A 27,242-nucleotide genomic window follows, 5' to 3' on the forward strand; every position below is an offset into this window, starting at 1 on the left:
TTCTTATTTACCAACAAGTAACTCTGCAAACACTGCATCAAATTCAAATGCAGACTAATTCAGACAATTTGCCTGTAGCGCCACCTACTTACTGTTAATGTTTCTAGAGATGGCAGAGCAAAGCACATTACAAAGTGAAACCCTAAAAGAAAAAGGAGACTTGTATTCAAAATCCACCGAAGTAGATAGAAATTTACTAGAGTACGACATAGTAGACGCCACAGAGGATAAAAGCAATGAAAGTAACGAAAAATCAAAGGACCCCACAAATGTACATCATACACAACTGGAGCAAATGACACTGTCAAACTCCCAGGACAAGGAATCACAAAATGAGGAAGAAAAAGAAAGGGAATCTCCAGTTATAGAAGAAAAAGTGGTGGACATTATTTGCCCTAGAGTTAACTGTCCAGAAAAGATTGTAAGTTCTATTGAGCAATAAGAGACTGAAAAGCTTTTTGTACCTCTTGAAATATTTTACTGAAAGTTTTTGCGAGCAGATTCACCAACACACACACACGCTCGGCTGTCACCTTGATTGGATAGTAAACGGTTGTCGTAAAATCGCTAAATGATATTAAAAACCGGTGCATAAACTTGAAAACCACCTAGGACTACCTTAGACTGCCACATTAATCCAATACAATGCAAAAATAAACTATAACAAGTGGTTAAAGCCTTCAAACCGAATGTCGTAAAGTCCCCATATACCTCCATAGAGACAATAAAATAGAGTGAGCTTGTGAAACAAAAATCGACCAACTTAAACATAATAATCGAAATAAAGTACTGCCGGGCATCGGAGCGGCCTAAAACTTGGCACGCTTACCGCAAATACTGATGGCTACATCATCCCGTCGCTCGTTTGTTAATTCCGTGCATAGCATACGCACAATCAAACCGTATATCCAAATTCCACCTCTGATGTTTATTTCGGTCCTCTCTAACCTCCAATTCAGGAAATGACGTAACCGCAGAGGTCGTATTTGTCCAATGGCATGGCTTCTTTTTCGTAATTGGAGGTTAGAGAGCACTCCAATTTACTGTCTGTGGAATGTACTACCGGTACTTGTACTGTACCAGTATGTATGCGAATGCAAGAGAGATATACCTGTAGCCCGTAGGTGCATATATATGTAATTGTAAAATGACTTCCCTGCAGCTAGCTCATCCACTGTACTGCAGGGCTCTCAAATCTTTATCTTACGTCACACCTCCTCAAGTTGCACAGCCAGTATATATCAGGACTATCAATAGGTGTGCTAACACATGAATTTTTGTGCTAACTCCTGTAAAACCAGCTAGTTTTCCTTGCAACAGAGCTTTGATTTAGTTAAGATCCCTGTGCTCGTGTACCAGTTATGCCACCGTGAAACATATGCAACAGATTTCAACATTTATGCAGCAGTGTTATATGTATTATATAAATTTATTATATAAATTTTCCCAATTTTAGATCATTTGTCTTGACTTGTCTTCAGAAATGGATAAAGCAACTTTCAAGTCCAGATCTGGGTAAGAAGATATTTATATAATTTTTGGAAATATTTTAAGTAACTGTACTATTTTTGTACTAGTACTTATTTTATGAAGTAAATTACATTGTTCATTTAGACAAGTACCAGTAGGTGACCTTCCTAAAAATTCTCACTGGACGAGGATTTTTTACAGACATCAGTAGTGTGATTTTGTATTTAAACTTTCAGTGATAAGTTTGCTCCACTTAAACTTGTGAAAAGAGCACTGGGGATATTTTGTCACACAAAGAGTAGAATAGATAAGCGGCACGAATATGCCCTAGTTGTCTTACAGGAAACACCTATGTGGGTAAGTAGACCGAGATAACAAAGCTTAAAGGCATGAATCTGGTTAATACTGTTGTATAAGAAAGTGTATGTCTTTTAATTTTCATTGATTATTTTGGAAAAATTGCACAAACCAATGGGCCTTTGAAATTGCAAAATAAAGACACAAATAGAAAGTATGGCACCCACCTGACTCTTCTCATACAAAGGGAGTGATGTGATACCAGGATCAGATTTAAGAATGAAGGAGAAAAGACCAATTTTTTTTCTACACACATTTTTACAAAACAGTATTTGACAAGATTTTTATTGTTATCTTTTTAGGTGTGTGACTTCACAAATAATCCCAAGGAAATTATCAGCATTCTAGAAGATGTAATATGCAGTACATTTGAGACAGAAACATTTGACCTTAGCTGCTTGTTTGACCTTATGTATGTTAGAATTGATAACTTGTGGTTATAGATTTAAAATGCAAATTGTCATATAATATTGTTTACTTTAGATAAAAGGCCACTTTTTCTCTTAACTCCCATCTTGAAACATTTAATTGTTAACCTTTTCTCCTAATGTTATGATAACACTTTAGATCTGACATATTTTCCTAACAATTACAGAGCTGAGAAAATTAGTCTTCCAAAAGTTCAAGAACCCAGAATTATTCCTCCACCTTACAGCATAAGGATGCTGTTTTTGTATGGAAGATCCCACTGTGAAATAACAGCAGGAAATAAGGAGGTAAATTTAGAATCTTAAGTGAAGATATTCTTTTGATTTATTTGACTGACTGGTTTCATCTAGACTTTTTTTTTTTTTTTTTTGAGGTTGCAATAAAGTGGTCAATCAAAGAATTGCTATTATAATGACTGTTGCTTACAACTAGCAAGCTTATTCTGTTTAACACAATAAGTCCATGCACTGCCCTTTTAAGTATCTAATGAAATGCTGATGTGAATAAATTTAGAGATATATTGTATATGTTCTGCCAGAATCAGAGGCTATTGCAGAGTTCTCCGCATTTCTTCCTGGATGCCTTCTACATTCATCTGCCACCCTCTGATGATAATCAGTGCCAGGTATGCTTCCCATAATAACAGTTTCAAGCACTTGTATTTATAATGCCAAATTCACATCAATCTTTAAAAATTACTGGTGGGCTGGTAAAATATATTTGTATTTCAAACAATTGCCAGATAACTTGTAATTACAAAATTTGTACCATTGAATTGTTGTACAATGACTTAATATTTAGAAGAGAAATTAATTGGATTTAAATTTCCCCTTATTTTGTGCTTTCTTTTGCAGGAAATTTTTAACACAATTTGTGATTGGGATGAACAAGGACTTTACTATGTGTTTGAAGCATCAAAGAATCCCACAAAACTGTATGATGGGTTTGCTCAACTTCTTGCACATCCACTTCAGAGACCCTTACAGAAAGATTGTGCATATAAGCTTAAACCTTCCATGCAGTAACACAGACTAGAGTACCATATCATGTGGTCTTCTAGTATTACAGGGTTTTTAACTACAAATATGATGGATGTGTTATTCTTCAGTTTACTGTTTGCTAAATTAACAAACCCAAGAACAATGAAAAAATGTTGGATATTATTTTCAGGGCAGTTGACAAGTAGCAATCTGTTTTGGAGAGTTAAATTGTCATTTTTTTAAATTTTGTTTCTGTTCTTCAGCAAAAAAAAGCGTCCTTGTTGTTTAAAAGCAAGACTTTGAACACTACACAGGATTCATAGAATTTACATGTTGTATAATTATGCAAAACATTAATTGAGGGGAAACATTAGAGTCACAGTTAATCAACATACATTTATTGCAAAAGAATGACAGTTGTCTATTACGTCTACAAACAATTCATATGTTGCAAAGTTTTTACGTGGACTTACTAAAATAATTTTAAAGAGACTGCTTACCTACAAATATATCCATGAAACCATCTCTTCTTAAAAGATTGATAAAACTTGGATAAGAAATACTTCCATAGATCTTATTGTATGAAATCTAAATATGTATGCAAATGCAGCAACACATTTTTGTTACATTTTCATTTGTGAAGTTTGAAACTATTTCAATATGAATGAAAATTATGACCAAAAAAAAAGGTACCTGTGTGAACTGTACTCACTTAGTTTCTTTGCATGCATACTTGCTTACATTACAGCCATAAATTTTAATTTAACAGCTTAAAAAAATATTTACAATGCTGTGGTTAAAAAAACACACACATATATATACAAGAACATACAAAACATTTACTTTTCCAACTATTTTACAATGCTAGAGATACCCTGTAACAAAAACCATATTTTTTACAGTATTAATTTTCATTAACTGCTGCACTTAACAAAAGGACAATGCTTGACTGCAAATCTTTAATACACCCACAAACATTATTACCAACTTCAAATACAATAATTCCGACATCTCAACTTAATCTGCCAAATTTCTTTATTGAGAAGTGCAGAATGGGCTTTTGTCTTGGTGATTGACTTTCTATTCATAAAAAAGACATCTAGGAATTTGGTACATAGCATGTTTATGATGTTACCTATACAACTGAAAGAATACAGATGACATTACTCTGCTAATGAGATGATACAATTTAAGTTCCAATTGCACTTACATATTTACATGTCACTGTCACATAGGGGTGTATGTGCACGTAGTACTAATACAACACCATAACACTTTTCGTAAAATTTTTTTTGACTGCTTAAAACATTTGAGAAAATTTGAATTCACCAAGGACTGACATTATCTTCATAATAAAAGTATGTAATTTTCATGTGTGAAAATTGTTCAAATGCCCAGTGGGAAAAAGAATTTTAATACAGCACCAGATAACATCTCAAGTTTAAGTACATCTGACATGACATGATGGCAAATATCTGTACAAGTAAATAATATAAATACTCGATTCTTTAAGATGAGGGAGATCTTAGGTATTGCTTCTTGTCAAGCAATTTGCTTCAGTTCTCTAAAATGCTGAATAGCATCAAGCAGGAGTCCATACTACCTTCGTCTCTTCCAGAAGCAGACCAGCTGCCAGTTTTATTTGACTAATTTGCTTCCAAGGTCAACTTAGTGCTTCACCATCTAGAAAGATGACATGTTTCTTTTGATCATTGCCTAAGCAAGTCTTGAGATGTGTTCTCCAAGCAAGTTACCCTCACCAATTACCATAATCAAAGTCGTCATTTCCAAATACCCAAAAATATCCTAAAATTGTCAAGAATACTACTGCATTTCCAGACATCACAAGTCCACATGCTGCCCACTGGATCTGAAATAAAATGGTAACACAAAAAAAATCAAAATGACCATGACAAGCTGTGTTCAGTGTGACTACAAAAAAAAATAATAATAATAATAAATAAATAAAAAAGCTGTGCCGACATCTTCATTAGAGGATTATAGAGAGACTAAATGGCAATAATAATCACACTAAAATTCCGAAGTGTCCATCCCCATCTCTAGGTCAGTCAATCTCAAAAGTTTTAACATCCTCACTCTAATTATCTAGGAGATGGCTGAAATTACAAAAAAAAAAATTAGAATAATCCACCCCCAGGGACAGCCTTACCCACAGGCACACAAAAACTTCAAAGTTCCCATGAACATCCCAAACGATAGGCATATCAAATCCCAAAGTTTGAACTTTGTCACTCTCATGGTCTAAGGGAAGATGGTGGAAATTATGGATGCTAAATGTGTTTCTAGGACCGCATTCACATTGAGTTGAGCCATGGATCTATAAAGCCATGAACTAAATATGGCGGACGTTCATGAAAGGAAAACCGCCTAATCTTTTAATAGTCTCTCCGCCTCTCACGCCTCCCCATGTGCCGTCCCAATGGAGCCGAGATTTAATGACTGTACCCCCGCAGGGACGACGCATGGGGAGGCGTGTGAGAGGCGGAGAGACTATTAAAAGATTAGGCGGTTTTCCTTTCATGTACGTCCGCCATATTTAGTTCATGGCTTTGTAGAGCCATGGCTCAACTTGATGTGAATGCGGTCTAGTACTTAAGTGGCCTGCCGTCGAGCACCTAATAGTCTATCACAAGTGAATACATGTATATGCTTGACGTTAATATTAATTTAAATACAACTTGTTTACACATTCCATTTAAAACATGCCCATGAATCACATTCACTTACAATGCTTGTATGTGCTAGGATAATTGGTAATCCAAAAGCTGAAACTACTATTCCCGTAGTTAAGAAGATACACATTTCTACAAAGGCGCTGCTGCTTTCAAGGCTATCTGCGTATCTTCTGGCTACCACTGTGGGAAGTGGACTTAATGCATAGAACATTAATACAAACATAGGCCACCAGTTGCTGAAATGAAAATTAAGGTATCTGATTATTTGCAAATAATACAGCAGTGACTTTGATTATTAAAATTTTTTAATGTTCATAGGATTTTTGGTGAGAAATAAACCAATCAATCTGACTGCACATATATTTGTCTACTACTGATAATACTATCACACTTTAATTAGGCATCACCACAGACTAATGTGAGAGAAGTTTGAGGTAAAAAGGAATCCCTTTGTAACATCTGCCATGTCATTATGTCAAATATTTAAGTCAATTTTTGGACAAAATAGTCCTGATTATGAGTACAGTATTAAATGTTTTGTTTATGGCACATGCTATCATCAACTAAAGAAAATCATTGGTGAATAACTCTGACCTTGTTATTGAACAGAAAATGTTAGACAAACACTACACATATTCTTACTTTGTCGAAGAAGAAAATGAAAAATTTTAACTTTTTTTCAGAAATATTTCTGTCTTTCCAATAAGAATGTGTAATATTGGCCCAAAATCTACGCCACAGTGAGGCCAGATCAATGATCTGGGTAAACTTTTTGATTCATCTTAAATAAGCCTAGGACTCAAAATACTGTATAATTGAGTCCTAGAATCGCCCAACTATTTGACCCTAAGACATAAAAAGAAAATTTTATAGCTTAGCCCGAAATTATATTTAATGTAGATGCTTCACCTACAGAGACAGCCATACTAATTACTGAATTTACTTACTTGTATTCTGGTAGTGCACATCCCAACACTAGAAGAGTGATGCCAATTGCTGCAGCAAAGGCAAGAGCCACTAATCTAAAAGGTACATATATATATACATACAGAAATGTATATATATTTTTATATAATTCTTATATATAAATTTCACTGCAAATGAGAATAAAACTACCAGAGTTCATGAAAAAGCAATATCAAAGTTTGATATAATTGTTGTTAAAACATCAGGGCCCGGTTTCATAGCACTATCCTATGGATAAAAATGGCTGCTATCCTCTGGATAGCGATATCTAGAGGATAGTGCATCAACAGTGGATAGCGTTATCCAGGGGATAAATCAGCTTATCCAGAGGATAAAGTTGTCCGCTTGAAATAGGTGGGATAAATCAGCTATCATGCTGTTAAATCGTCAAAAATGGCGAACCTGCTTGCTTTGGGAGCAAATCCTGAGATTTCACAGGCGTAGAATGATTAGAAAGAGAATTTAGATGTGTTTGCTTTTGATGCTTTGAGAGATACTGAATCAATTGATTACATAACAGACTTTATCAAAGTTGACATCGCGCCTGCTACGAACAGAACCCATGCAATCTCCATGAGGGACCAATTATCTTTTATTTTACTAAAAACATACCTTTTACATCGACGAAAAATAAAATTCTACATTCGTGGGATAAGTCAGTTATAACTACAAATTGTTCACTATGACACGTACAAGAGTGCAATTATATTGAGGTGCAATGTGTTGTCACTAGTACATATCAACAAATTATTATGAGTGAATAGAATGATGCAAAATATACTGAATTCTATGTCAAAATAAATGTACTTACGCTGTTGGATCCAAATAAAAAGTAGCATGAAAAGAAAAAATATAAATAAATAATAATTTGGTTTAAAACTTATCAAATCTCATAAAATGAAAAATCCAAAACTCAATCTTAGTAAATAAAAGAGCAAAGGACAGATATTTGTATTAGATAAATAAAGGGATAACAACTACTCATTTTGGCCAAAAATGGATTTCCTGGGGTAAAGGACAATTTTCCCATACTTACCAATGGTAAATTAATCCATTCCTACATTTAAAGTAAGTCCCTTTTTTTCTAAAAAGTTTGGTTTTTCGTAATATTCTCTTAAGAGATTATTGCAGAGTGTAACCATCTATGGAGGTCGTGCGATGTGAGGGCAAGCACAAATTCCAGAATAATTGTGTTTTGGTGGTAAAATAGAATTTATTATATTTCTATGAGTCAATTACAATGTATTTAATGTGAAATATGGATATCTTATGAACGGTTGTTATCCCTTTAATATATGTCTCCATCATAGTAAAAAACAGTTCTCTGGAGGATCAGTCCCATACAATGAAAGATGTTAATGGTCTAATTCTTTTAGGACTCTTCAAACAGTATATTTCAACTTAAAAGTAATATTCAATATTAATAGTGGAAATGCATTATAACACTAATTAAACAATCAATATCAACTATACAATCAATTTATCTATTACATGATGCTGGCAGTGAAACTCCCACTTTATATATACAACCTAACCATACCTGTTCTTTCACTGAAGTCTAATTCTTTGTAATCAATTTTTGTTTTAACTTTAAAAAAATTAATGTCAGGAAAATGTTTATTAAAATTGGCAAGCTGAACTATGACCAGTTAGAAATCTAAAGACGGTCAACATGGGTTAGACCACAGAACAGGGATAGGTTTGAAGCAAAATGTTTATCATATTTGTGTAACATGAGATTGTTTATGATTATTTCTACTAATTCCCATTGAAACTGGACTGTTTTAACCTACTGAATAATAAAATTAGGAAACAAACACCACTTATCAGCATTATGATGATCAACGGAAGTACACGAAGTAGGAAGAGGGCACTGAATTCTCCATGCTTTCGATCAATCTAGAGGCTCAAAAGTAACATGGACAGAAAATTCAGGTCACAAGTACGTTTCAAATAAATATGTTCTAAATTTCTGTTTGATTTGCTTGCACACACTTGACATAGATGCGACTATGAATGACAAGAATGTTCCATAAAAATTATTAGCTTGTTTCATTTTTTCTTTTCAAATGGCGAAGTCAGTACATAGAAGGAAACTATGCCTGTAGTACTGATTTATCACACATGATACTTCATTTTAACCTTTCTTGGTCTGTTTTCTTTCAACATAGACTAATCATGTGCTTAGTATTTTCCAATCTCTTGTCATTCTCTGGGTTTTTCTGGAGGGGTGGCTAATGTTTTTTCTTCACCTCTCTTAGCACCATCCTTGCCAGACGTTTCCCGCATCTCCAGTGGCACCTAATACTAGTAGTAACATTAGGGCCTCAGACGTGGTATTTGACCCCATTCCCATAGATTTTAGATCGATCTATCCCTGTTGGCAGTCTGACTAGATTACTGTCAGCTTAGGCGGCTTAAGCGTCTGTCCCGCCTACTAAAAGCTGTAAGGGGGTTATTAACTATGGTGCGCGCTCGGCTGACTGCAATTTAGCGTTAACCCCCAGGGAGTTAGGTCAATCTAAATCTACATCTCTGGATGGATCTAAATCTCTAGGAATGCCCCCTTTCACTTATGAGCAACTTGCGAGACTTTACATGAAATTGAGTGTCTTGCAGGCCATTCCTGGAGATGGAGCTGTTAAATTTGGACAAGTCATCGAAATTAGAAATACAGAGCTTGAAAATGGCTCATTGGATTTTCATTTTCTCAATGGTTTTGGAGAGAGTATACCTCAGCCAAAACAGGAAAATTGACGTTTCGAGAAAAATTAATTTCTTTGCTATATAAAGGTTCAACCCACACTGCTTGTCTTTAAAGATTATATTTTTAGAAATAATATAGCTTAAAGAGAAGCATCAGTTTCTAGAGCCTAAATAAGAATAAAAATATCATTTTTAGTAATTTGAAGTTATTTTCTGCATACCTTGATCACTTCAGCTGTTAATGAGAGAAGAAGCAAGGATTAAAACTAACGTTTCACCTGACAAATGTCATAAACAACACCAGTGAACAACTATTCCAAGGGTCAAACCTTCGACCCCAACCACCACTCCCCAAAAGCTTCAAATGAGGTGTTACACCTGTTCATGAATACTTCAATTTCCTCTCACACCAGGTATATCATCTGTCAGAGTCAAGCCACAAGATCAAATAATTAAATAAAACAACATTCACCCCATTTCCATAGATTAGATCGACCTACTTTAGATCGACCTAACTCCCTGGGGGTTCACGCTAAATAGCTGTCAGCCGGGCGGACACGAAAGTTAATTACCTCCTTACAGCTTGTAGTAGGCAGGACGGACATTTAAGTCGGATTATCTGAAAGTAATCTAGTGAGACTCCCCGCGGGGATAGATCGATCTAAAATCTATGGGAATAGAGCCATTGATTCAAATGGTTGACTAACAAGTTTTTTTAATCTTGTGAAGCTGCTGCCAGAGGGTAGATGGTATCAGTTAAGGAGGCATCTCATTAACCAGAAGGATCATTGGTCCCAAGGTTTTTTTGGTCCGAAAAAGGTATGCATGCACCATGTATGACATTTACTTTATTACCAGTACAGTATACACTTATTCATGCATTAATTTGGACCCTTAATTTGGACTACTGTTACATGTAGCCCCAGTTTAAAATGTCAGTTTTTATTTGGTAGATTTAGTTAAACACATTTCTATAATTCACTTTTCTTGAAAAAAAATTGATAGAATGCACTTAAATTCCAAGGGACACAAAGTGGAAAGGGTCTAACAGAATTGCTCTACACTACAAAGTATATACACTACCGTACTACAATATACGAAGTTATGGTACTTAGTATATACAGATATATCAGATGCTGATGTTGATTGGAAAACGTGACCTTCACAGAAAGTTCAGATGTTATTAAAATCATCATTAACTAATTAAAATCTACATATTGACATTAAAAAGCAAAGTGTTACTAATTTTATATTACAAATGAAGACCTAAGTTATCTTGTGAAATAAGTGCATGCTGTCCAGCTACACCCTAGCTGGCAGGGCATTGGGGAGGAATATGTTTCTGTCTACCTCATGTATACCAAAACAGTCCAAACACATACAATATATGCTGCTTTAGAAACAAAAATGTTTTTCTGATGAAGGACATTAAGCAATGTCATCTCAACCTTAACTGAAAGAGAATGAAGCAGATGACAGATCTCACCTCTTATTCCTCCCATGACTGAGTGACGTCATCAACCTATGCGTATAATCTCCAATACAGTATGTGAATTGAATTATTGGGATTATTTAAATCGTTTATGTAATTTAAGGACGGAATTGAATTTCACTATCGCTTTATATACTTTATGATGGTTGAGAAATCAAATGCACCTATTACCAGTCATTCTTCTCTTCTCTTTTCTGATGACGTTTCATTATCGGCCATTTTCAGTCAAAACGAGGATCCTTGTTCACCTGTGAGCATCGCTTTTTGAGTAAATCGTATATTGTATTTGTAGAAACCCCACTCCGACAGAAAAAATGGCAGACGACAAAGGGTGAGTTTCGGCTTTACTTTGAAAAGCAACAAGGTTAAGGAGACTTCGCAGTTGTATCACCGAGCGTTCTCAGTCCAACGCCAAAAACCGGTCAATTGATTCAATTTTACTTTGTCATGATGGTTGTGTTTTTGACTTTTGTTCAGTAGATGGGTTTTTTCGTAATTTGACCGTGTCAGATAGGTTATCACATATAGTTTTAAAGAACTATCTAAAGAGATCAATGCCTTGGCCCGGTTTTACTTTACACACAACAGCCAGAATATTTTCTTTGTCTTCAGTGAATCCTGTTGCATTTTCTAAAAGATCAGTTAGTACAAAAACGTCAAAGTTTCTGACGGCTAATCACTCTACTATTTGATTGAAAAGTTTAAATTAATTAATTTTTTCATTTATCTTTGTTGCTATTTAAAGCAGTAGGTACTTTGTATAGTATCGCTGATAGCCAGTTTCTGGAAAAAGAGGTTGTGGAGATTTTCCAAGTTATTTTTAGACTTCTCTTGTTTGCTGACGTCATTGATGTTTAATGTGGATTCTGTGCCTTAAAATGATTCAAGTATATATGAAGTTAAATTATTAGTAAGTGTAAGGGTTCCCAGGATTTATAGTGTTTTATATCTTGTTTTGAAAATTGTTTTAGGCACCAATACTTTATTTAATACATTTTTTCTATGTAACTGTTTCTCTTGCAAATAGATTTTACTTTGTGAATAATCAAATGCCTCTTTAAAGCTTTACTTTCATATTATCATATATTGGTAGGCAATACACTTCTCAGAAAAATTAATTTAGAAATTATAAAAAAAAAACAGCATAAGTTAATCACAGTTTTATCTCTTATTTTCTCAACCATGATAAGGCTATTTAAGAGAGGGGAGATCTATTGGGTACTCTGTTATCAGATAAGATACATAGTATTATCTTGATCATGCTATGATAATCAAAAAGCCTCATCTAAAGGTATCCAAATATTGAAATAGTTCAATTATTCAATTATTACTATGTCATAAATGTTAGTTCTTATTAGGATTTAAAAGTGCTCCACCCAACCAAGTGAATCCAATGAACCAGCACGAGTTCAATTTACAGTACATAATATGAATAGGGTGCAGAGACATCTTTTACTCAGATCTAATACCAGAAGATTAGGGGTACTTAAGTGACACTTTCTCAATAAATGATATGGGTCATTATTGCTATGAAAAAAACTGCACTGCTTTGTGGTACTGTAACTGGCCTGTACAACAGCAAATGTTTTAAATCCTGATCAACTTCCAGACATGATTTCTAATTTTAGGGATGATTTGTCCACTGCCATCCTGCGCCAAAAGGTCAGGCCCAACCGTCTGATGGTAGAAGAGGCTATAAATGAAGACAATTCAGTTGTTTCTCTATCTCAGGTGAGTTGTGTGCCATGGACATGTATAACAAAGGTCAAAGATGTTGCAGTGTACATTGATTTTATCATCAGCAGCTATAAATCATTATTTACCTGACAGATATTCTCTGCATTTCATCAAGTTTGTCAAATGATAGAATGAAGTGTTTCAATAAGGACACAACTGTCTAAATGATACTTAAAAATAAAAACAATGTTTTAAAGTTAAAAGGATAATAACTCTTCGTTTCAGCCAAAAAATGAATTTTCCTGGAGTAAACAACAATTTTCCCATACTTGCCAATGGTTAATGAATCCATTTTTACATTAAAAGTTAATCCCTGTTTTTTTTTTTCTAAAAAGTTTGGTTTTTTGTTAAAATCTCTTAAGAGATTTTAACAGAGTATAGCCATCAATGGAGGTCACGTGGTCTAAAGACAAGCTCAGATATCAGAATAATAGCTATAATTGCCGTTTTTGTGGTAAAACAGAATATATAATATTTCTTTGAGTTATTCACAATGTTTTTATTGTGAAATATAGATCTCATACGAAGAGTTATTATCCCTTTAAGTACTTCTATTTAAATTTATGTTTATAATGACTTGTTGTACATAATGAAGAGGTTGAGATTTGCCACTTGTATCACTACATTTACAACTAATTTCTTTCAGGGGAAAATGGATGAGTTACAGTTGTTTAGAGGTGACACTGTCTTGCTGAAAGGAAAAAGGAGGAAAGAGACTGTGTGTATTGTTCTGTCAGATGACACAGTTGCATCTGACAAGATCAGAATCAACAGGTGTGTCAGGAACAATCTTAGGGTGCGACTTGGAGATGTTGTGAGGTAAGGTTAGCTTGTTAGTAAAAATATTTTTTACGTGTATTTGTTAATTCCCTTGCATAGGTAAATCACAAAGATACACCTGATACCATGGTAAAAATAATTGCTTTTGTTAATTCAATTTTCTTGTCTTCCATGAAGCATTCAAGCCTGCCCAGATGTGAAATATGGAAAGAGAGTCCATGTTCTACCAATTGATGATACCGTTGAAGGTTTGACAGGGTAAGAAAAATATTCAGTCAATAGATTTCATAAATCAGGATATTAACTTGCTCTTATTTTACTAATGAGACATCAGCTGTTTAAAAACTGAAGCATAGAGAAGTTATATACATTGGTAGATTTCTACTCTGTACCAAATTAATAGTAAATAACAGCAGTTTTTGAAATGGTCGAGGGATTATCTATTGTTCAAAGACTATTAACAGAGGTCATGGTGTAAATTATCGTTTTTCTAATTTTGTCTAAACTGTTTTCCAACAATCATAGGTATTACATCAGGATAGCCTTTTGATTTTTAAATTTTGTTGAATTAACTCTCAGCTTCTGCATTTTGATTGTCTAAGTATAAAGCATGTTTCATAGGAGGATTGGATTATTAGGGCATTGGCTTGATTTTTAGACTAAATAAGGGGAGGTGGTTTAGTTGCCCTTTGGAATCTTTGTGAGACGCCACTTGGCCAACTAAATTCCTTTCAGGCAAACGTATCCAAAACTGGTTAAAGATGCTTTGTGTATTTAATTAAAAGGCCAGGTTCTTTCTAGCTACAATGTACTTTTTTACCATTTTGATAACAATTTAGAGATTCTCTTTATTGGTCATTCTATAATCTATTGTCCAACCATTTTTCATATTTCAGTAATCTCTTTGAAGTGTTCCTGAAACCTTACTTCCTTGAAGCATACCGTCCCATTCACAAGGGAGATATTTTTGTTGTCAAGGGAGCCATGAGAGCTGTGGAGTTCAAAGTTGTTGAGACAGATCCCTCTCCCTATTGTATTGTGGCACCAGAAACTGTCATACATTGTGAGGGAGAGCCTGTTAAGAGAGAGGTATAATGTTTTAGTAATACTAATTTTTTTTTTTTCTTTTTTTTTTTACCTCACAAAAGTTGACAATGTATTTTAGAAGTGTCTCATTAGCTGGTTCTTAGTTAATGAACTGTACAAAAAAAAAAAAAAAAACAATATACACTCCACACATCAGAGCATATTTTATGACATGTTATAGGAAGAGGAAGAAGCCATGAATTCAGTAGGGTATGATGACATTGGAGGTTGTCGCAAACAGCTTGCACAGATCAAGGAGATGGTAGAGCTGCCTCTCCGCCACCCACAGCTCTTCAAAGCCATTGGAGTGAAGGTAGGGATAACTACTGATCTACATGTACATCCCTTGTATGTGATGAGGCATTTCCCACAGTATTTTACCTCTGATATTGTTTGTCTGTTTGTATTCCATGGAAAAGGAGTTAAATACACATCTGAAGTCACTTGGTAGGAGTAGTCTTGTTTTCAAGTTGGGAAAGCATTGTTTTGCAGTTACAAACAGGGGATAGCCTTATTCAAGATGAGATTTGAAAATTGCATAATAATTTTATCAGTCTGTCAAGTTATTAAGCTATGTTTTAACATTGCCCATAATATATGAATATTTTCGTGCTACTTTTCATTTCAGTCAACTTGTATTAACCACCTATGCTTTGTTTTTAGCCTCCACGTGGTATTCTTTTGTATGGACCACCAGGAACGGGAAAAACACTGATTGCAAGAGCAGTTGCCAATGAAACTGGAGCTTTCTTCTTTTTGATAAATGGTACATCACTTTTACCCTTTATTTGCATAACTTTAAAAAATATTATTAGTATTATACCTGTTTAGTTTGTGCAGGTTTAGTTATTTCGTACTACAGGATTTTGATTATGACAATCTATGTTAAAAATTATACAGGTCACATTTTGTGATTTTTAGGTCCTGAAATCATGAGTAAGCTTGCAGGTGAATCAGAAAGCAATCTCCGCAAAGCATTTGAAGAAGCAGAAAAGAATTCCCCAGCAATTATCTTCATAGATGAATTGGATGCTATTGCACCAAAAAGAGAAAAGGTCAGAATTAAACCCTAACCAGATATCTATTCCCATGTTATTCCAGTAGACATATGCATTAAGTACAGGTAAAGTTGCATTGTTCACATTAAAGGAAATCATAGATAGATTATTTCAGATAATTTAAATATTCTGTAAGCAAATTCAAATAGATTTACTCATAAATAAATGTGATACTTATGTACTGTTTTGATTTTAGATCGTTGTAACCAATGAGTAAATTGTTTATTGTTCAATTTTTAAGACACATGGTGAAGTTGAGAGGCGTATTGTGTCACAGTTGCTGACTCTTATGGATGGTCTTAAGCAGAGATCTCATGTCATTGTCATGGCTGCCACTAACAGACCTAACAGTGTTGACACAGCTCTCAGAAGATTTGGTAAGTCAGAGAAAGTAATGTGAAATATTTGTTAGTTTCAGTTAAGAATGTTTGATACCATAACAGTATTAAAATGAATGGAGAAAAAAGAATTTAATTCTGTTTCTGCTGCACAAAATGTTTTTGTGATGTTTGTTGACAACCTCTGTCTTACCCCAGCTTGTGTTTTTACTAGCATCTGCTGATTTAAATCAGAGGAAAATCAATCGTATGCAAGTGTAAAAGAATTCCCTTTCAGGGACTACATAGCACATGTATACCACATAAATAGTTTTAAATCATAAAGATAAAATTTGTCATAAAATCTGTATAAAAATAAAATTCTAGATGAAATGTTTTCCGTCTTTAAGGTCGTTTTGACAGAGAAATTGACATTGGCATACCAGATGCAACAGGACGTCTTGAAATTCTCCGCATCCACACCAAAAACATGAAACTGTCTGATGATGTGGACCTGGAACAGGTAAAAAAATTAACAGGCATCTGTATTGACCTGATTGTTTTTAGATTGTCTGCCTGTTGAACAATGACATCTTGAAGCAGAATTTGTTAAGTTTTCAAAAAATATTTATTAAAAGCTGATTTATTTTATGTTTGTTGCATTCTTGGTTATTTCACAGTACACTTCTTATTGCAGGTAGCACAAGAAACTCATGGGCATGTTGGAGCAGATTTAGCTGCTCTCTGTTCAGAGGCTGCCCTCCAACAGATCAGAGAAAAGATGGATGTAATTGATTTGGAAGATGATACCATTGATGCTGAGGTGTTGGACAACCTGGCTGTCACCCAAGAAGATTTCAGGGTAAAATTCTTTACTGATTTTGTTTTCAAAACTATCTTTCTTTAAACATAAAAGGTCCATAAAATCAGACTTTGAAAAAATCAAATTTAATAAACCTTGCTGGAGATTTAATCTTCATTTTATTTCTCCAAGCCTCTCTGTAAATATTATATGACAATGATTAAGTCATGTTTGGAAATATAGTTATTACAGTGGCTTTAATTTAAATGTATATTCAGTGGGCTCTAGGTAAGAGCAACCCTAGTGCCCTGCGTGAGACCACAGTTGAGGTGCCCACCGTGACATGGGAAGACATTGGTGGGCTTGAAAGTGTCAAGAGAGAACTCCAGGAACTTGTTCAGGTATTAGCAATTTATTACTTTTCCTATTGTTGAAACTTTATTTTATTGTGGAATGTGAAGTATATCACATATAGGGGAAAATAATCTCTGTAATTGAAAAATAACAGATATTTTTTGCAGAAACAATAGGTTTTATGTAAGATGAGATACTTCAAATACATTTCCTTGTATGCTGATGTGGTAGTTGATGTTTGCATGATACCAGTTTTTTTTTTTTTTTTTTTTTTTTTTTTTTTTTTTTTTTTTTGTTTGTTTGTTTGTTTGTATATTTTGTGTAACACAACTCTGTTTAGGTTTCATAGTTCTTTCTCTGACCACTTCTTAGTTTTGTTACAATCTTTAATAGTTAATATAATGTCACATGTTTAATACATTTCAGTATCCAGTTGAACATCCAGATAAGTTCCTGAAATTTGGCATGACCCCTTCCAAAGGTGTACTGTTCTATGGACCACCAGGTTGCGGTAAAACCCTACTGGCAAAGGCTATTGCCAATGAATGCCAGGCTAACTTCATCTCCGTCAAAGGTCCAGAGTTGTTGACTATGTGGTTTGGTGAATCAGAGGCCAATGTTAGGGATATATTTGACAAGGTACTTTGAAATGGATTTTGTTTTTTATATTATTTTTATTTTATTTATTTATTTATTTATGTATTTTATTTGTTTGTCTTTTTTTTTACAAGAATGTATTTTTGTAAGAAAATATTCTTTGCTATTAAACAGAAACACATTGTAGTGATTATATAAAAAATATATTTTGAGAAAACAGTATAGAGGCATTAACATATTATCTGTAGGCTCGCCAAGCAGCCCCATGTGTGCTGTTCTTTGATGAGTTGGATTCCATTGCAAAGGCACGTGGTGGAAATGCTGGTGATGGGGGTATGTAGCCTTACTTTGTATTGTAAGATGAGTAAGAGAGAGAAAATTATTGGTAGCCTTTTCTTCTTATATTTGCAAAGATAGAAAGGCAGGTTTGCTAGTCTAAATGCCATGTATTTTAATAGAAAGCTTTCAGTTTGCCATATTTGTGTTACCTTTACCTAGGAAATATAACAGAGAAGTAGACATATTTTAAAGGAATTGTCACAATAATTGTGCAAGAAAACTACTTTGAGTACTTCTGAAAAGATAATGTGCTTATCGAAATGAGCTGGGCTGTCTTGGATCTTGAGATGCATGCTAACCACATTATGGCCACCTTTTGAACTTCTTGGAACAAAGAGCAAAAGTTTCCTAAAATGCACCACAGGTATGCTACAGTGTTCCTGCATTTCGTTTGGTAATTTGAATGAATGTTATTTGTACCCAAAAGGTGGTGCTGCTGACCGTGTGATTAACCAGATGCTTACAGAAATGGATGGTATGGGTGCAAAGAAGAATGTCTTTATCATTGGGGCTACCAACAGGTATGAAGTGGGATAGTATGATCATAGGCACTGTTGATTTCTTTAAGGCCAGTGTTTGTGTTGGACAAGCCACTACTATCCAAAATAATGCTCTTTTTGATTATTTGTCATTTTAAGTCACCCTACTTGCAATCATGATCATTTTGTCATGGAACGTGCTGAATGTCACTTATATTCCAAAAATGATTGATCACAACATTATGGATGGGTATGGTTTGTTCATCTCACACTGGTCTTGCTGATGTCAGCAATGCTTTTAGCCATAGCTGTATTGATAAAGTTATCCTTTATCTGAAAAGGTGGTGCTGCTGATCGTGTGATCAATGCAATCCTCTCAGAAATGGATGGTATGTTTACAAAGAAGAATGTGTTTGTAATAGGAGCAACCAACAGGTATCTGTAATAAGTGTACTCCACATTTTGAAGATTGTCCATGCATGTGCTGTATCAGGTTAAACTTATGGATTGGCCATTTGCATGGTAATACCTTCATTGTGATCTCAAGAAAGCTCCTGCATGGGTAGTCTCAAAAATCATGTTTTGATATGATTATAAGACTGTGCCAGAATATGTTGCTACAGCAGACACTGAAATGAGTGAGACTCCCAAGATTTCTGTTCACTTTTAGTACTTGTGCCTGTTTTAGCCCCAAAATCCATAATGAAAATTGGCTGGAAACACATCAGTGAGAAATCACCTGACATTTGTGCCACTATATCAAATGTAAAAGCACATTCTCACACAGTTTTATACATTATCAGTAAATATGAAGCAGATATATAGGTGCACCAATATAATGAAGAAAAAATCTATAATAAAAATCATTGAATTATACATGCCAACCTTAGCTATAGGTTTTAAAACTGAATTTCTGATTGCTACTGATTCAGCAAAAGCAAAATTGCTTGCTAACAAATTGTAGAGCATTATGTTTGAATTTGAAAGTTAAGATAATTGCTTGGCATATAATTGGAATATATAAATCAAAATATTAAAGAACCACAAGCTTTGCAAACAGATGTCAGCTGTGTGTGATTAATTGCTAATGTAAAATGGTGATGAAAAATCAACATAACAAATTTTGTTTTTGGCTAAAATACCTTACTGCTGTAAGCGATGCTTATGCTGCTTGATGTATTGCTTTCTAATATCAGTATAAAGTTGTTTCTGCCAGGAAAGTTTCTGCACCTGAAACATTTCAAATTTAGAAGAAAAAAATGTGCACTTTCATTTTTATTTATGCCTCTTAATATTTTCATTTAATGTTACTTGCTATGCTTTTAAAGTCCAATTTGTTTATCCAATTCTTTTGAATGATTAACTGCCACCTAAGGTTAATCAGAAACTTGTTCTCAGTGCTTCTTCAATTTTGAGACATTTTAACATTTTGTACCTTCCCCTCATTTCCATATTCCTGTTATATTGACCAACTTCAAAGTAGTATCTGGCTTGTGAACTTCCAGCAACAACTTTTGTTCTTATAGAAAAGTTGACAAAAGTAATTTGAAGTCTGCCATATTGTATAACAAGTCAAATTTAGTTGTTTGTCCATGAGTAGAGAACAGTTCTACAATAAATTTTTTGTTTAACTTTGTTGATTGTGGAAAAAGCATTTAAAAAACTTTTGGGCACACTTGTTTTTTTTTTTTTTTTTTTTTTTTTTTTTAAACAAAAGTCTACGCTTGTGTTGTACCTCTTAAAACAGCATTGATTTCCAATTAAAATTTGCAGTGCTTATGTCATATGGCTAGTTTTACTGAATTAAAGATAATTATAATGGGGAGGTAGTTGAGTAAAAGACTTCTGAATTGATATCACTTTTTATGGTTGTGTTATACAGTTGAAAAGGATATGCATTAACTTGTATTTTGTCTGCAGTTTGTGTGTTCTCTTTTTGAGTTTGCCCCCTAGGTGTCAGTGTTGTTGCTGGCATGTAAATTTGATCCACTTACCTGTACTCCCATCAATTTGGGAGTGCCAAGGCTTGTTAGGAGGCAGTACAAAATGTTGGCATGCTAATCCACTTGGCACTGTGGGAGGTCTTCTGGATGTACAGACCAGCTTGTTTGTATTTTTCCTGTTGTATTTTTTGCCAGTAAAATTCCTTTGTGAAAAAGTGTGTGTGTGTGTGTTACTTATGTATTTCATATTTCATGCACGTGATATAGTCATTTCTTTTTGAAGATATTTGACTTTAAAAGCAGAAATATGTTATTATTTAATATATATTATTATCCAATCTGTCAGTCAGCCTGTCAGTTTCCTAATACAAAAGGTAGAACAGGGCATTTACCCTGGTAGTACAAAAATGTGTGTGCCTGCCCCTGCTGTCAAGTGACAGAGGCTGTTGACAGAAACTTAATGGCTGGTGGTCACTTGTTTTTTGCTTTTGTGTATTATTCAAAAGGGTAGATTTAAAATATTTTCATTTTTAAGCCTTTATTTGCTGTGTTATTTAATCACACCCCTGTTGTCTCTGCAAACTGCATTTTTGTGACCTAGACTCAGTGTAAGAACTAAGATAACATTTCACTTGCATCCTTTGTTGCCACCTATTATGGAGTCCTAGTGACAAATTATAGACATCAAAACAAAGATAGGGTTTCTTCCATTTATAATTTGAGACAAATCTTTTTTTCTGAATTTTTTCAAAAGAAGGAAGGCTGTTGATTGATGTTTTACAGATTGAAGGAATCTGAAGAAAAAAGAATTCTCAAGGGAAAGGTGTATATGGGAGAAATTACCACCCACATTGGTTTATGCAGTAAAACATAAATTGTAGGCTTTCAGCTACTGCTTTTGTTTATTCTGTTCTTCTTTCAATTGGCATCGCAGTAAACACTTGGACTTTGTTGGTTGATCCAGATTTATGTTCACACCTCATCTGGGGGAGAGGATTAAACCAGGGCCAGAAAAAAATACATTAAAATGAAATTACAGCTTTTAAGTATTTTTAAAGAGGAGTAAAGAAATGGGATTTTTATTTGTTCCTTTTCAATTTTTTCTTTAAAGATGCCCTTTGTATTTAGAAAAAAATGTTCTTTAAAAAAGTTATTCAGCACACAAGTATGTGAAGTATTTAGATACTATGTCAGATTAATTTTTTTTTTAATTATTTATAATTCTTTTCTTTTTTAAGTTGAACTTTCTGTTGAATTTTAGACCTGACATTATTGACCCTGCTATTCTGCGTCCTGGGCGCTTAGATCAGCTCATTTACATTCCTCTGCCTGATGACAAGTCAAGAGTCCAGATCCTCAAGGCCAACCTCAGAAAATCTCCAGTATCCAAGGTCAGCATAGAAATGTATACATTATTTGTAAAAAAAAAATGTGTAATCAAAGATTTTCTCACATTGACATTTTGCCAACAATATCTTTACAGTTTGTTAAAGCAATAATAACTCTTCGTTTCGGCCAAAAAATGAATTTTCCTGGAGTAAACAACAATTTTCCCATATTTACCAATGGTTAATGAATCCATTTTTACATTCAAAGTTAGTCCCTGGTTTTTTTCTAAAAAGTTTGTTTTTTTTGTTAAAATCTCTTAAGAGATTTTAACAGAGTATAGACATCAATGGAGGTCACGTGGTCTAAAGACAAGTTCAGATATCAGAATAAAAGCTATAACTGCTGTTTTTGTGGTAAAACAGAATATATTATATTTCTATGAGTTATTTACAAGGTTTTTATTGTGAAATATAGATCTCATACGAAGAGTTATTATCCCTTTAAGTAAGTAGTATAAATAAAATCTAAAAATGTGGTATGTGGTTGTGAATTTGGTGTGTCATTTCTGTGGTTACAGCCATCTGAGACATACTCAGGTAAAACAATCGTAGGTAGACCACCCGTGCAACCTATGGTGTGGCTGAACAGTAAATACATTCACCTTGTGTTAGTTATGCTTGGTTGAATACCATGAAGTAGAAAATGGTTGGAGACCATCAAAGGTTTCTTTTCCCTGGGGGCATTAAGATGTCCATTGAGGGCCAGTGCAGTGATAGGGTTACTTTTTTGTGTTTGAAATAATGGTCTGATATTCTGTGCCCCCAGGATGTTGACCTGGACTACCTGGCCAAGGTGACCCAGGGATTTAGTGGTGCTGACCTCACAGAAATCTGTCAGCGTGCTTGTAAGCTGGCCATTAGGGAATCCATTGAAGCAGAAATTAGAAGAGAGAGGGAGAGAGATGCCAACCCAAATGCTGATGAGGTAAGCCATATTGAATTTTATTTATATCATTTTTATTTATTTATTTTTTTGTTTTATTTATTTATTTATTGTATATCACCATAAAGCAACATTGTTGGTTGAGAATTTTTAATATGTTTACCTATCACTGTTCTCCAAACTGACATATTTCTGCGGGTTTTTAATAATGTGCAGAATTTAAGACTGATTGATTGAATAGTATATATATATGTATAGTCAAGGTTAAATTTCACAGTTATTCTGTTAAATTTATAGAACAACATTATAAGCTAACAGCATTATGAAAAAAAACTTGAATTTCCTACTTCTTAGTAACCTACCCAATGAAGAACAGTCAAAGCAGTTAGGCTTCATTCACATGCAATGTCTATTTTCTAAATTCTATTTTCTATTTGCGGTATGTCTTATGATCACGGTCTGTGGCCTGAATATCCCGCGGCGTAATTACTGGCAGCGCTGCCAGTAATTACGCCGCAGGATATTCAGGCCACAGACCGTGATCATAAGACATACCGCAAATAGAAAATAGAAATTAGAAAATAGACATTGCATGTGAACGAAGCCTTAATCTCTTGGATGAGAACCAAGCCATTGTGTTATCAAGAAAGAAAAAATGCAGGATATTTACCTAAAGTCATTTATTAATTTATTTTAGGATATGGAAGAGGATGATGAGGTTCCAGAGATAGTGAGGCGACACTTTGAGGAAGCCATGAAGTTTGCTCGTCGTTCTGTCACTGATAATGACATTAGAAAATATGAGATGTTTGCCCAAACTCTACAGCAGTCCAGAGGCTTTGGAACCAATTTCAGGTAAAAGACTTATTTTAGAATTTCCTTTGGTTTTAATTTTGCTGAAAATCTTTTGAAAAACCTTAATAAAAAGCAGAAATTCTTTTAGAAGTAAATAACATGCCTTGAGATAACTCTGATTAGTTTAGGCAGTAGTGAGACTGGTTTTTCAAAGTATCTTACAATGACAACATTTCTTTCTACAATTTCTGAAATTATCAGACCACCCTGTAAGATGTAGATAGTTTATTATGTTTGAAGTAGGGAAAAGGGCACATTTTCCAGATTGTTATCATAAACTATTTCCTTACTGTACATGCTGAGACTCCAGCATAAATCAAAGGAAAACATTCTGTATGGTACTGTTATTAGAACTGATGATTGAACGCTTGTATCAATTAAAAATGTAAATACCAGACAGGAAGAATGCTTTGATGAAAAAAAACCCTTTTTACTGGTTTTTATAGTCACACATATTTTACTGTTCAGTAAAATTAGATTAAGAGCACTAATAGTTCCATTTGATATATATATACAAAACTTTATTTAATCATTTAATTTCCAGCCATTATACTTTTCACGTATTGATATATCAGGGACTAACAAGTGCCTTGCACAAAGGATAATTGAAGCATTCTGGTTAAATAGTCTTTTTGGTGCTTATATCTAGATGCTAACCAAGAGTTTAAGATTGGATAGCTTGTGTAGTCATCGAAAGTAATGACATGATAAAGCAACCTCCTCTGAAATGCGTACATTCTTTAAGGAAGCACCTAATTTAATGTAGTTGCTCGATACTGCCAGTAGCAGAAGTCGCTATGGTTGCTTCCTTCCTGAAAGAGGGAAGGTGTAAATGTGCTTGATGAGCCATTTAGAGGGTAAGAATGAGTGATGCTTATTTCCGTATTTACTTGTTTTACTTCGGGGTGGTCTGTTTTGGAAAGTTGATTCATCTTTGCCGTAGACTGTTGATGTAATGGTGGTCTAAAGGCAATGCAAGTTACCTTGCCGCCTTTCATCAAGGACCACCTTTCCTCCAGTTTTTGGGTGGTCTATTTCACTAAAAAACAGATTGTATGAAGTGAGAACATGAAATATTGAGACCCAAGTTCATTTGCCATATTCATGATTTGGAGCTTGGACCAAATGTGTTTTACCTTCCTGGAAACTTTGTTATATCTAATACCTGCATGGTAGGAAACTAAGAGTTTTTGTATTGGAGTATCTGTGTTGTTAAATGGTGCAGATATTTTTGAACTTACAGTAGATACACCATAAGGATGCAGGTATCTGCTTCTACCATTAGAAACATTTTTCAAAGGATCATTGCACAAATTACTGCAATTTAAAGCTGCACTCGTAATAAAAGGTAACCGATCATGGTGGGAGGGAGATGTGTTTTGTATGCAAAATGCCCCATCCCATCTATAATTTCAACCATAATGTGACCAAAAAATGCCCATTCACTGCACTCATGTAAAGTCTGTCCAGAAACCATTGGATAAAAGAGGATTTGGTTTCAAAATAAACCATAACTGTCATACCTGTAAAATTGTTACAAAATGACTTTCACCCCATTTCCATAGATTAGATCGACCTACTTTAGATCGACCTAACTCCCTGGGGGTTCACGCTAAATATCTGTCAGCCGGGCGGACACCAAAGTTAATTACCCCCTTATAGCTTGTAGTAGGCGGGACGGACATTTTAGTCGGATTATCTGAAAGTAATCTAGTGAGACTGCCCGCGGGGATAGATCGATCTAAATCTATGGGAATAGAGCCTTTGTCTCATTCTAAAAAATAAAATCCATATATTTGTTGTACAGGTTCCCAAGTCAAGCCGGTGGTGGACAGGGCCCAAGCCAAGGTGGACAGGACAACCAGTTCAATGATGAGGGAGATGATGACTTATACAGTTAGACTGAAAAACGTACAGTAATCAGAGATGATCAAGAATGAGAGCAATCTTTAAACAGATGAAAGAAAATGGACATGTATTATGAACAACTTGGAACATACTTGGAATGATTCACTATATAGAGTAAATCCAGTCACAGTCAGCCCTTTTATCAAGCTATTTTACTGTATTCTTTTCAAGCCTGTGGGGATGTAAACTATACGACAAGGACCTGAAAAAAAGTGCACAATACGTGAATTACAGGAAGGAAAGTTTATTAGCTTTCAGATGATATTGATTGTTGACTTCCCTTTTGTACTTTGTACAGTAATATACAATCCTTAATCCTTGCTTAATATATTGGAATTATTATAACAGGCTTTCTGGTGTACTATAAGAAACCCTGATTATTAAAATGTGTTGGTATCTATACTGAATCACTTGTAAAATATCAATCTTCAAAAAAGTCACTTATTTAACAAAGGATTCTCTTGATCCTGAGGGGATAAATGAAATTGCCTTTTCACTTCTTGTTAACATTGAAAGGAAGGATACCAAAGCGTTGAGTGTTTATTTATTAATGGCTGAGAATATTCCAATTGTGACACAAAGAATGAATAAAGTGTTGCAAAATACTCTTTACTGTTATGATTGAGATGACGGTGTGTGGAATCTTTTTGTCATTAAAGGCTTTTCTTTTTGGACAATGCTTCTATTTTTTAGGCTTGTCACAACCTTTTTATACACAGACAATTTGAACATGTTATCTGCCATCCTTGTAGTCTGGCGCATGCAAAATGAAGTATGCCCTTCGTAGTATTCCTCTGGCACTTGCCCCATTTTTCCAAATCAAAATTCTGTTTTATTTTTAAGTCATAGGGTTGTCATAAAATGCACATCGATTTTGAAATTTTAAATACTATACATTGTTTTTAGAAAATTCACATTCTGTGATATTTAAAGGAAGGCTATACGGGATTTACCCAGCGACCAATTTTTCCTACCTGCAGATCACTGGTCGACCTGTCCCTGCACTTGAATTCGATGTTTTGTCCCATTTTTAATTTAATTATTTATTTTTGAATGACTGGCCAGTCGTTAAGAACGCTGTCTTTCTGTACATATCAAAATGAACTATCGGCACTTTTCGGGCAATTTTACTTGAGAGGTTTTAAAATTTATAATTAAAGTTGGGAAAGATAAGTAGCTTTGTAGGACACGTAGACAAAATATAACATAAGAGATTTTTCAAACGCATACAGTAAACCTTGAGCAAAGTATATATTCTCATATCTAATACACCCCTTGCCCCGAAAATGTTATTTTTTGTTGGTGGTGCCTATGTTGATTCTACGACAAGTAGAGCAATGTGTCTACTGCAATGCCAGCTAAGAACGTGCCGTTTAATGGGAAATACTGATTTCTTTTTTTTTTAAGATATATATTTATGTTTGCTTTGAAAATGTGAATTTGTCATTCTTTATAAGGATCTTATTACTAAATTACTGATTATAATTTAAATACATTTTGATAAATGATTTTATAACTAATTTTCTGTTTGAACAGCTTGGGACTAGAAAATCTATCGCAAAATTTCGAGACCTGGCAGTATTCTGGTTCCCACACAAATTCTGGAAATAATATCAAACA

At 34.3% G+C, this 27,242-nt stretch overlaps 3 protein-coding genes across 4 annotated transcripts; 2 read left to right on the forward strand and 1 right to left on the reverse strand.

The window, feature by feature from the left end:
- Positions 1-63: 63 nt before the first annotated feature.
- Positions 64-3,943, forward strand: LOC106165031 (BRISC and BRCA1-A complex member 1). Its single transcript, XM_013543102.2, has 7 exons — positions 64-421; positions 1,457-1,515; positions 1,707-1,827; positions 2,130-2,239; positions 2,423-2,543; positions 2,795-2,881; positions 3,111-3,943. The coding sequence occupies exons 1-7, from the start codon at positions 98-100 to the stop codon at positions 3,279-3,281; spliced, it is 993 nt and encodes a 330-aa protein (XP_013398556.2). The 5' UTR covers positions 64-97; the 3' UTR covers positions 3,282-3,943.
- Positions 3,613-11,122, reverse strand: LOC106165035 (leptin receptor gene-related protein). The gene is made up of 4 exons (XM_013543110.3): positions 11,091-11,122; positions 6,880-6,954; positions 5,985-6,168; positions 3,613-5,106 (listed from the first exon to the last, which is right to left on the reverse strand). The coding sequence occupies exons 1-4, from the start codon at positions 11,120-11,122 to the stop codon at positions 4,993-4,995; spliced, it is 405 nt and encodes a 134-aa protein (XP_013398564.1). The 3' UTR covers positions 3,613-4,992.
- Positions 11,123-11,249: 127 nt separating this feature from the next.
- On the forward strand, positions 11,250-26,227 carry LOC106165034 (transitional endoplasmic reticulum ATPase). Of its 2 annotated transcripts, none has more exons than XM_013543108.3 (19): positions 11,250-11,427; positions 12,725-12,827; positions 13,480-13,652; positions 13,791-13,871; positions 14,510-14,702; positions 14,881-15,012; positions 15,363-15,465; positions 15,621-15,754; positions 15,999-16,134; positions 16,485-16,597; positions 16,772-16,936; positions 17,155-17,277; positions 17,657-17,869; positions 18,076-18,160; positions 18,594-18,687; positions 21,850-21,979; positions 22,743-22,901; positions 23,557-23,714; positions 25,522-26,227. In XM_013543108.3, exons 1-19 carry the CDS (start codon positions 11,411-11,413, stop codon positions 25,613-25,615), a joined length of 2,406 nt encoding a protein of 801 aa, XP_013398562.1. In that variant the 5' UTR covers positions 11,250-11,410; the 3' UTR covers positions 25,616-26,227. The 2 variants fall into 2 exon arrangements, with proteins under 2 accessions (XP_013398562.1, XP_013398563.2); XM_013543109.2 differs by lacking the exon at positions 18,594-18,687 and adding an exon at positions 18,987-19,080.
- Positions 26,228-27,242: the final 1,015 nt, after the last annotated feature.

This window comes from Lingula anatina, chromosome 1 (assembly GCF_051362555.1).
Source record: "Lingula anatina isolate TDL-2025a chromosome 1, LinAna3.0, whole genome shotgun sequence".
NCBI classification, from domain to species: Eukaryota; Metazoa; Brachiopoda; class Lingulata; order Lingulida; family Lingulidae; genus Lingula; species Lingula anatina.

Excerpts from the sequence above, each read along its gene's own strand:
- LOC106165031 (XM_013543102.2), top strand. The coding sequence starts at position 98 with ATGTTTCTAGAGATGGCAGAGCAAAGCACATTACAAAGTGAAACCCTA. Across the intron at positions 2,240-2,422 it reads AGCTGCTTGTTTGACCTTAT|AGCTGAGAAAATTAGTCTTC; the intron begins GTATGTTAGAAT and ends TAACAATTACAG. Across the intron at positions 2,882-3,110 it reads CTGATGATAATCAGTGCCAG|GAAATTTTTAACACAATTTG; the intron begins GTATGCTTCCCA and ends TTTCTTTTGCAG.
- LOC106165035 (XM_013543110.3), bottom strand. The coding sequence starts at position 11,122 with ATGACGTCACTCAGTCATGGGAGGAATAAGAG. Across the intron at positions 6,955-11,090 it reads AGTCATGGGAGGAATAAGAG|ATTAGTGGCTCTTGCCTTTG; the intron begins GTGAGATCTGTC and ends TGTACCTTTTAG. Across the intron at positions 6,169-6,879 it reads TGTGCACTACCAGAATACAA|CAACTGGTGGCCTATGTTTG; the intron begins GTAAGTAAATTC and ends TTTTCATTTCAG.
- LOC106165034 (XM_013543108.3), top strand. Across the intron at positions 12,828-13,479 it reads CAGTTGTTTCTCTATCTCAG|GGGAAAATGGATGAGTTACA; the intron begins GTGAGTTGTGTG and ends AATTTCTTTCAG. Across the intron at positions 15,013-15,362 it reads TCAAAGCCATTGGAGTGAAG|CCTCCACGTGGTATTCTTTT; the intron begins GTAGGGATAACT and ends CTTTGTTTTTAG.